Source organism: Gopherus flavomarginatus, chromosome 4 (assembly GCF_025201925.1).
Source record: "Gopherus flavomarginatus isolate rGopFla2 chromosome 4, rGopFla2.mat.asm, whole genome shotgun sequence".
NCBI lineage: Eukaryota > Metazoa > Chordata > Testudines > Testudinidae > Gopherus > Gopherus flavomarginatus.
Window position 1 is genome coordinate 77,050,180 of NC_066620.1, and position 11,194 is coordinate 77,061,373.

Below are 11,194 nucleotides of genomic sequence, written 5' to 3' on the forward strand. Positions count from 1 at the left end.
GGTAGCTTTACCTAGGCTAGCATGGTTACATAGATTAGCGCAGATGCAGCAGCTCAGTCTGTACAAACACACGGGGACAGTGATTACATACTCGCATTTCTAGCCTTCACTGAAGCCCATGCCGCTGTGCCTTCACTGCTATTTTTATCTGTGCTAGCACGGGTATGTCCACTTATGCTGTAGTCACACTTAGGACTGCAGTGTAGACGTACCTTTTGTGGTAAGGTGCAGTCCAAACATGGACAAAGGCCCAGTTCTCACCCCAAAGTGCATGCAAGAGAAATACAAAGAATGCAAGAAGAGAAAAAACCTCATACATACAATTAGTGTACACATTCACAACTGTTCTGCCTCTCAACCTGAGGGAGAGTGGAGGAGTGAAAGACAGAATCTCCGACGGTGGGCCTGAGTGACACGGAGGGAGGTGAGGTTGTCAGTGACTGAGAAAGGAAGGAGTTGGGAGGGAAGGCGCTCTGTTTTGGTCAGGCAAAATTGAAGCTGATGGCAATGCAACCAGGAGGGGATGTCAGAGACAGGTCAGAAGTGCAGACACAGACGGGAGAGTCATTGATAGTAGAGACTGTGTGAACGTGTGAGATCACTGCTGAGAGAGAAGGTGCAAAGAATAGTGGTCCCTCTGACCTTGGATGGCAGCAGAGGGCCATCCGTAATTCACTGAGAGAAAGAAACAAAGCAGCTATAGAAGGAAGAGGGGAAAACTGGGAATGGATGTGAGGCTTGAAGAGGAGAGTCTAAAAGGATGGAGGGATGACTGTGAATGGCGTGGGAGGTGGACAGAGTGGAGACAGAACAGGAGCCAGGCTTGTGAAAGGTCACAGAGCAAGTTAGTGGTAGAACTAGGAGAGCCCAAGAATACTGGTTTCCAGTCCCCTGCTGTAATCACTAGAGAACACTGCCTGTCTCCAAAATTGCCTGTCTTGCAGCCACCACTAAACCATTGCTATCAACCAAAATAAAACAAAACAAACAACGCCTCCTGTGCCTTAATATCTTGGAATGGTGTCAAACCCATTTGACCTTATTAGAGCCATATCTAAACGGCTTAACTTAACCTACAAATGTTTATGATTTGGTCCTCTCATTTTATGCATGGTTATGAGAGATCAAAAATGGCTGTGGATTCCTTTGGCCATGCTGGGTACAATGCTGGTTTGACTCAATTTAGCTAAGAATGAGTTACAGTGGACCTAGATGAGGCATGCCTCTTTGGGGGAGGCACAATCTAAAGGAGAGGACACATGACTGCCTCACATGTCTCCTTTGCCCAGTGACCCCCCCAGCACCCTACACCCAGCCTGGGGCTGCCGCGCTCTCCCTGCCCTGATAGAGTTACCTGAGCAGGGAGGTGCAGGGGGATCTGTCCTTTTCCCACTGTGCCTCCCCCCACCAGCATGTTCATCTGCTCTCCCTCGCAGCCAGGTCCTGATAGGAAGCAGAATGGAGCTTCTTCTCATGCAGTTGAAGCTGGCCGCTCCCAGTCACTGCTCTGTGCAGCATAGCAGCTGCCTGAGAGAAAGCCTGGCTCTGGAGGTAGTGGCAGGCCACCCCCCTGTCCAAGCCAAGATGCTAGGGACAGGAGCTGAGCAAGCCGGAAATGTGCCAGGGGGAAGAGGGGACTCCATCTCACTCGGCCCCTGTCCCTGGCAGCCAGGCCTGGGTGAAGGGCAGCCTGCTGCTGCCACCACCCCAGCCAGGTTCTCTCACAGGCAGCTGCTGTGCTGCACAAAGCAGCCACCTTGAGCGGTCAGTGTGAGAAGTGGCTGGTCCTGCCTCTTCTGCTTCCTTCCCTGGGCTCAGCTGCCAAGGACAGGGGCCAAGCATGCCAGAGGGAGGGGGGCAGGCGAAGTGGGAGAAGGACAGATCCTCTCTCCCTCTCACCCAGCAGGCCAAGCAGAAATCTGGGGGGTTTGCACTTGAGCCTGCATGCTCCCCCACACACACCACTCCATGCATCACCTATGACAGTGGACATAATGTTGGTTGGGCTCAGACAATAAACTGAAAGCCATTAAAATCACAGCATTGTAAGACTGGAGGGGACCTTGAGAGGTCATCTAATTCAGTCCCCTGCACTCTTGGCAGGATTAAGTATTATCTAGGTCATCCCTGACAGGTGTTTGTCTAACCTGCTCTTCAAAATCTCCAATGGTGGAGATTCCACAACCTCCCTAGGTAATTTATTCCTGTGCTTAACCACTTTGACAGTAGGAAGTTTTTCCTAATGTCCAACCTAAACCACCCTTGCAGCAATTTAAACCCATTGCTTCTTGTCCTATCCTCAGAAGTTAAGAAGAACAATGTTTCTCCCTTCTTGTAACAACCTTTTACATACTTGAAAATCGTTATCATGTCCCTGCTCAGTCTTTTCTTTTCCAGACTAAACAAACCCAGTTTTTTCAATCTTTCCTCATAAGTCATGTTTTCTAGAGCCTTAATCATTTTTGTTGCTCTTCTCTGGACTTTCTCCAATTTGTCCACACCTTTCCTGAAATGTGATGCCCAGAACTGGACACATCACTCCAGTTGAGGCCTAATCAGTGCAAAGTAGAGCGGAAGAATTACTTCTCACGTCTTGCTTACAACACACCTGCTAATACATCCCAGATTGATGTTTGAGTTTTTCACAACAGTGTTACACTGTTGACTCATATTTAGCTTGTGGTCCACTATGATCCCCAGATCCCTTTCTGCAGTACTCCTTCCTAGGCAGTCATTTCCCATTTTGTGTGTGTGCAACTGATTGTTCCTTCCTAAGTGGACTACTTTGCATTTGTCCTTATTGAATTTAATCCTGTTTACTTCAGACCATTTCTCCAGTTTGTCCAGATCATTATGAATTTTAATCCTATCCTCCAAAGTACCTGCAATCCCTCCCAGCTGGTATCGTCTGCAAACTTTGAGTGTACTCTCTGTGCCATTATCAAAATCATTGATGAAGATATTGAACAGAACTGGACCCAGAATTATTCATTGCAGGATCCCACTCGATATGTCCTTCCAGCTTGATTGTCAACCACTGATAACTACTCTCTGGGAATGGTTTTCCAACCAGGTATGCACCCACATGATAGTAGTTCCATCTAGGTTGTATTTCCCTAGTTTGTTTATGAGAGGGGCATGCAAGACAGTATCAAAAGACATACTAACGTCAAGATATATCACGTCTACTGCTTCCCCCCATGCACAAAGCTTGTTACCCTGTAATAGAAAGCTATTAGGTTGGTTTAACTCAGTTTGTTGAAATCCAGCACATCCATACTGACTGTTACTTATTACCTTATTATCTTCTAGGTGTTTGCAAACTGATTTCTTAATTATATGCTCCATTATCTTTCTGGGTACTGAAATTAAGCTGATTGGTCTATAGTTCCCCATGCTGTCCTTATTTCCCTTTTTATAGATGGGCACTATATTTACCCTTTTCCAGTCCTCTGGAATCTCTCTTGTCTTCCATGACTTCTCAAAGATAATCACTAATGGGCTCACATATCTCCTCAGTCAGCTCCTTGAGTATTCTAGGTATATTTAATCAGGCCCTGGTGACTTGAAGACATCTGACTTGTCTGAGTAATTTTTAATTTGTTCTTTCCCTATTTTAGCCTCTGATCCTACCTCATTGTCACTGGCATTAACTATGTTAGACATCCAATTGCTACTAATCTTTTTGATGACAGCTGAAACAAAGCCATTTAGCACTTCTGACTTTTCCACATTTTGTGTAATTGTTTCTCCCCTTCTTGAAAACAATGGTTGCCCTGTTCTAGGTATAGGTATAATCTGGACAATTTCAGGACTCTGCAGGTTTTCGTAGTTCAGTTTCCAGCTCTTGCTTCCATTTCCATTTATTACCCAGTCTCCACATGAGACATCTCCTAGATTAATGTCCTGGTACGTGCTGTCATTTATAAGGTCATCCGAGGTGTATAGATTGCTTCTAATTCACATTATCGGCAGATTTTACACTAAAAAAAAACCTCTGCAACTCTTCTTTGCAGTGTCATATTTCAAAGAATGCTGGTTATGGCTAAACGTAGATGAAATAGCTTCAATAGAACATTCATTTCTTTAATTCCTTCTATTTCTTGTCATCACATAATTAAGCATTGCCATTTTCAGAATTATTACTGGGGTGACTTTCTAACTATTCTGCATTATTAGTCATTATATAATTTCTTGCAAGGAAAAATAAACATTTATTTGTAGAGTGGAGAGGTTTTAAAATCTCAAATTTGCCTCCCACAGTGTCCTGTACAATTTGTGACCTCCATTTTCAAGAGCTATCTACGAAGAGAGCTGTTAATTCAATTTTACAATACACTACTTTCCTCCATATTAATAGACATCTTAAGTATTCTACGTACAAATATAAAATTCACCAGCTCATGTGCTCCCCAATTGATAGTTTTTAATCAATCTCTGCTCTAACACAATGAATTCAAATGCTGGCATTTACTATTATGTTCCTGAAGAATTCTTATAGGGCTGGGACCTGGGACCTTCAGACAGCATTTGTGCTGGAGGCACACTAATTGGGTAGCCTAGATGTTTAAAATCCTCATCCAGCAAGAGTTTTTGTACTCCTGCTTCTAAAGCAGCCAGAGGGCCAGGTGTCCTTTAAGAGTTTCCCTGATCAGGTAAACAGTTGTAAACTGCACAAATGACAGGGCAATCACAACAAAATGTACCCTACCCTCTATCCCAGCTTGCAGCTGGAAGCAGTTTTGATGTATTTTCCCAAGTTTGTCACATTCTCATGTTGCTTTGGTAACCCCAATATGCTGTAATAAACTGGCAAGTATTATGTATACCACTGCCCTTTACTGGGAGGGAATCAGAACTCATCAACTGTGTTAGAGACCTTCTGCTGCCAAAAGACTACAGAGATTCTCCTCCAGCTGGAGTGGTACAGAGCCTGTGCTTTCTGGAGCAGGAAGTTCCAAGTGCTATGGTGTACAGCAAAGACATAATTGTGGAAGGCAACACCACAAGTTACTGAGCTCAATACAGAGGTAGTTAGGGGAAATTTAACAGCCTGAGTTATACAGGAGGTCAAACTAAATGAGATAATGGTCCCTTCTGGCCTTAAACTCTATGAACCTATGTCATGCCACCAGGTTTCTGCCCCTTGTTATTGGTCATTTACAGATGCTAACCAGTCCTATCTACTCTTTTGATACTTAGTGGTGAGAAGAGAGTCCTCCAGCCAGCTTCAACCTGGTTTCTTTCCCGAGCACTTACAACTAGAGCTCGTTGAAAAATGATTATTTTTTGCAGAAAAACGTGAAAATGTTTCTCTTTTTCCCAAATATTTCTCTATTTTTTTTCCATTTTTTCCTCCAATCACAGCCAAAACAAATTTTGGTTTTCAAAAAAACAAACAAACAACAAAACCCAGAAAATTTTGATCACATTCATTTTGGTTGAAAAACCATTTGTTTTTTTTTTTTTTAAATATTTTGACAGATTTCAACCAGATCTACATAAAATACTAGCTGGATGGTATATTCCTTTTTGGGGGGCTGGGGAGGATTTATTCCACTGTACCCTTCATAAATAATAATGACACACTTCCATATAAATGCACAACCTCATCCAGCAGGTCTGGTCTTTTTTACCACCTGAAGCATGATTTGGCTGATGAAGAGCAGCCTTCTATAACATCCCTATGTCCTTTTGTTTCTTTTAGTCCCCCTGTGCCCACCTTTTAATAACGGTAGTGAGTACATTTAATAACGCTGGTGAGTGATTTCCCCTCTTGTGCACAATGTGCCAAAAAATTGTACATCAAACCATTTTTTCTCAATGCTGTTGTAAAGAGAAGTAATGAAGACGCTCTGAGTAATTTTAAATCTTTCCCCTAATGTACATGGGTAATGCTGGCTGTCATTTTGTCATTTTCATTTTCCCTGTACTCTTTTACAACAGCCTTAATCCAATTATTGGCTGAATTAAACTCTCAGGGCAAAATTCACCCCTCCCAGGAAAATATGCTAAGTGGTGATCAAGCTAAGGTTTGGTAGGATTGGGGAAGCTGGAATTCACCCTCCTCCCTAATACAATCCCTGTTACACAGCCCTATATCAGCTGCTGGGTCTGATTAGCCACTGCTATTCTCTGAGCAAGGCTCACTGTCTTTTAAACCATGGATTTAGTACATCCTTCCCAGTCTGCTGCCATCTGGTCCTTTCCATGCTGCTCTATTTAGGATAGGTGTGGAGCCTGCCTCAGCAGTATACAGGAGGTACAGAAGCCCCTCTATTTAGTCACTCTGCCTGCATCCCCCCTGTATGCAAAGGGGTCCTACAAGATTGAAGAAGTGATGCAGAGGTTCTTCAAGGGACTAGAATTTGGCTACTCCTATAGTGTAGCTGGTATATTTCTTAACATCACTGGCTATTTCAAGAACCTGTCTCTTGTGCACCATGTCCTTGTAACACTGAAAATGCCCATTTTCTTCTTTTCTATTGCTAGCAGAGTTTCAAAGGAAAGCTGAGAGAGGTGGTTAGCAACAGCTTCTCCTTTCAAGTCTCATCTTAAGAGAGGAGGCAAGAAGGAACAGGGAAGAAATGTAAGGGGAGGACATGAAGGGAGAAGAGTTTTACACTGAGCTTTCACTAGGGGAATGCTGTAACAAAAAGGTTGGTCATGATTTAAAGACCTAGCTGATAAAAAGGCCCTATAGGTTCATGTACATTGACTGGAAGTTAGCTACTTCAGCCAACCATATCACAGCTTTCATCCAAGCCCTACAGATAATGTGAAACATTTTTTTTGTCTTGACACTCACAGTTGATCTGAGAATAATTTGTTAGTAGAGTGATATCATAAAGAACAAAATCACAAGCAAAAATATTTAAGTTGGGGACTTGATAGAATCACTCTAGGATGGAAGCTCTTTTACCAGACTGCCAGGACCACATGCATTGCCACTGCAGTGGTTCTAGAAAATTATATGAAGATGTTCTGCACGGATTATCAAAGGCTAAGAGCTGGGTAGCTCAGAGATCACTAAACATCATTTGATGCTCCAAAGTAACGAGGAAGTTTGCCTATTGAATTTATAACATGGTTTAGTTAGTAACACTGTTCCTCTGGGCCACAAGGGCAGTCAAATAAGTCTGCGCCCATATAGCCAATGCTGACAGTGCAATCCTAGGAAAGGCACTACACTGCACTGTAGGTGTTATCAGGTCCCCAGTGCCCAGCTCTGGTAGTTGTCCAAGTGTAAGATAAAAATCTTATGGTAATAGGATGTCATGGGTACAGTTGGCATTTTAACTGAAAGGTGCTTAATCATTGAATTGTCGTGGTTATGATTGAGCCTATAACAAAGAAGTATATGATTCTAAATAAAAATATTCATGGAAAATAGCTTTACAAGCAGCCATTCTGTGTAGGTTGGCTACAGCATACAGCTCCTACACAGAATGGCTGCTTGTAAAGCTATTTTCCATGGCAATTTTTTTTAGAATCATATACTTCTTTGTTATAGGCTCAGTCATAACCATGACAATTCAATGATTAAGCACCTTTCAGTTAAAATGCCACCACTTCTATAACACTTTCCATTTCCAAATTATAGAGCCAAATTCGTCCCTGTTATAAGAGTTAACAAATCCTCACAACACACCGGCAAGGCAGACAGTTCTTTACAGGAGGTATCTGAACACCTACATGCTCATTCAAGTGCCTAAATGCAAGAATTTCCTGAGGGCAGAGCCAGGCCTTATATGCTAATTTTTGTACCTAGGAGCATGGTATTTGTTGGTTAAATTCTATCCTGAACAATGATTATTGTACCCCTAACACACAGCACCAAAAGGATCACATCTTGCAGGGCACTGATGCCTCCCACTGACCCCTCCTGCTAGCAGGTCATTATCTTGCAGCAGGTTCTCAGCATTTTGGAAGATTTGACCCTGAGATGTTTAATAACTCCCCAGGTGAGAGCAGATTGTACAGAGGAAAAAGTCCAAGGGACAAATTTATCTCCCCTCTCCTGCAATGTGCATGCTCTCACTGGAGACATGTGTGCATCCAAACGCAAAATTTGTCCCTAAGATTTTTGGCTGTACATGTATTTTAACTGTTCGCCACCAAACTAAAAATAAATGCTTCCTCTTTCTTTCTCAGCTTGTCAAAATTGTATTTATTATTGGGTTTTGTTAACATCTTGGATAAAGGCTCATATTATTACAAACAAGATGGCCTAAGCCAGTCCTTCACATTTTACCTCTCACTTATTCTCTAACCAACCAGAACAATAGTTTTAGCTAATTTTCCATCTAGCCTCAAAGCCAGATCCCTTTTTTTAAAGGATGTAGCAGATGAAAGATTTATAGAACCAGTAATAAATGACATGGAAATGTCACTTTATGTGCATTCTCCATGAATCCATTCTCGTTCCATGGTGTCAATGATCACATACTTGCATAAATTAACTGACATTCCACTATTTCAGATTATATATAAACCTTACCTCACACCATTCTATCCTTCCATCAGGGTTGTTGCTAATCTTCCTGAAAAAGGTCTTAACATCTTGATCCTTCACTTCTGGACCAAAGAGGGTTTGTACTGTCTCATAAAATTTATCATAATCTATTTCATCTGTACTGGAACATGAATAACAAAACAAAACAAAAAAAATCCATCAGAGTTGAACACTAGCAAATTGTTTCTTCTCATATTTCCTTCTTTGACAGGTTACTGGCCCAGTGGATTGTTGGAGGGGTGAGGAAATCAGTAGATGAGATAGATCTTGATTTTAGGAAGATTTTAACACAGTCCCACATGACTTTCTCATTAGCAAACTAGGGAAATGTGGTCTAGCGGAAAATACTATAAGATGGGTGCACAACTCCTTGGAAGATCATACTCAAAGGTTCACTGTCAAACTGGGAGGGTGTACCTAGTGGGGTCCTGCAGGAGTCAGTCCTCGGTCCAGTTCTAGCCAATATTTCCATTAATGATTTGGAATAATGGAGTAGAGAGTATGCTTATAAAATTTGCAGATGACACCAAACTGGGAGGGATTATAAGCACTTTGGAGACAGGATTAGAATTCAAAATTACCTTGACAAATTGGTCTGAATTCAACAGATGGAATTCAATAAAGACAAGCATAAAATGCTAAATTTAGAAAGGAAAAATGAAATGAACAATTACAAATTGGAGAATAACTGGCTAGACAGTAGTACTGCTGAAAAGGATCTGGGGATTATAGTGGATCACAAATTGAAGATAAGCCAAAAATGTAATGCAGTTGTGAAAAGGCTAATATCATTCTGAGGTGTATTAACAAGAATGTTTTGGATAAGATGCAGGAGACAATTTCCCAGCTTTACTTAGCACAGGTGAGGCTTAAGCTGGAGTACTGTGTCCAATTTTGGGTGTGACACATTAGGAAAGATGTGGACAAATTGGAGAGCGTTGAGAAGAGAGCAACAAAAATGATAAAAGGTTTAGAAAACCAGACATCTGAGGAAAGGTTTAAAAACAAATGGGCTTGTTCAATCTTGAGGAAAGAAGACTGGCGAAGAGGGCAGGGAGAACATGATAACACTCTTTAAATATATTAGGGGCTGTTCTAAAGAGGATGGTGATGAATTGTCCTCCTTGTACACTGAAAGTAGGACAAGAAGCAATGGGTGTAATCTGCAGCAAAAGAGATTTAGGTTACATATTATGAAAAACTTTCTAACTATAGGGTAGTTAAGCTCTGGAATAGGCTTCCAAGAAAGGTTGTGGCATATCCACCACTGGAGATTTTAAGAACAAGCTAGATAAACACCTGTCAGGGATTGTCTAGGTTTACTTGGACCTGCCTCAATACCAGGATACTGGACTGGATGACCTCTTGAGGGCCATTCCAGCCCTACATTTCTACGATACTACATTTGATTCCTGGCTTGATTTCGCCTTCAGCATCATTAATGTTCAAGTTCTCAATCTTCTTGTTGAATTCATTCTAGCATCCCTGCCAAAAAAACTTCAACCTTCTTAATTTCCAAAAATCTCATGGGTTTAAAAGAAATTTACAAACAAACAGTGCAGCCTAGAAAACCTGCAGAGTGAGAAGGAAAATGGCGTGGAAACCTTCCATCCCCAATTCTGGCTTACTCTGAGGGGTGTTTAAAGAGCATTCTGCTAACCTACCACCCAGGAGTATTCTGAGGTCAAAGAGAGTTCTGTGATAAAGCTGACTTTTTTGTGCACCTAAAGCTGCTGGCCTGCATTGGTAACAACCTACATGAGGTTGAGTTACCTATGATAATATAAATGGATTGACTTGGACAATTAATTGGTTCATGTGTTTGATTCATTCAAAGCACTATGTAAGGATTAATCAAGTACTATTACAGGGAATCACTATGAGAGGATGCTGCCAGGAAGAATACATTTTTGTGGGTAAAAGGCTCAGTAACATAATCTGGCCATAATAAGACTGCTGTAGGTTTTAGCTTACCAGGGAAATATTTTCTTAGAGCAATCTGCATACTTCCCTTAAAAGTGGGGAAGGCGAGCCCTAGCCTGTATGCCAGTTTGGGTCTTCTGTAGAATCCTGAGCCATCCCACCTAGCTACCCAGACTTCACTCCAAAATTACACGGTCTTTCAATCAGAAAGACAATGCCTCTTACCCTCATCTTTAATGTACATCCCTAATCTTTCCTCCCTCTTCTGAGTGACTGTTTTTCCAATCAGTGTCTGAAACTGCTTCAAGGCATAGTTGAATTTTGCCACATCAGAAAGAGTACTGAGTTTTTCTTTTTCTGAGTCCCGCCTGTCAGACATCTTCGATTGATGGCATGGAGGTGCGTCATGTGGGAAGGACAGCTTGGAGAATCCTCCTCCTCACGGCACCGCCCCCCAATCCTTGTTTGGGTCCTGAAATCTTAAACTGTCATGCAAGGGTATGTGAGGTGCAGCTGCATGACCCTAATTCCAGGTGTTACTGAAATGAGTGAGTGATGATTGGCTTAACAAGCACTCCCTGCTGGCAAGTCTATCAGCAAACTCCTGATGTCATAACCCTTCATTACATCACAGAGTCTCTATTGATCACTGAGCCAGCCTAAGTCATGAGCCAGCATCAATGACCAGTTGGTTAATGGCAGTTTCTCTCCCACTTCCCTCCTTTGCAGAAAACATATATATACACAAGGAGCATG

General features: G+C 42.0%; 1 protein-coding gene across 1 annotated transcript in view; it reads right to left on the bottom strand.

Moving 5' to 3' along the window:
- Positions 1 to 10,817, bottom strand: part of WDR64 (WD repeat domain 64) — a 137,690-nt gene extending 126,873 nt beyond the window's left edge. Inside the window, exons 1-2 of the mRNA XM_050951595.1 lie at positions 10,664 to 10,817; positions 8,501 to 8,631 (exon numbers count right to left, since the gene is read on the bottom strand). Coding sequence (XP_050807552.1) covers positions 8,501 to 8,631; positions 10,664 to 10,817 — 285 coding nt within the window. The remainder of the gene's footprint in view (positions 1 to 8,500; positions 8,632 to 10,663) is intronic.
- Between the last annotated feature and the right edge of the window lie 377 nt (positions 10,818 to 11,194).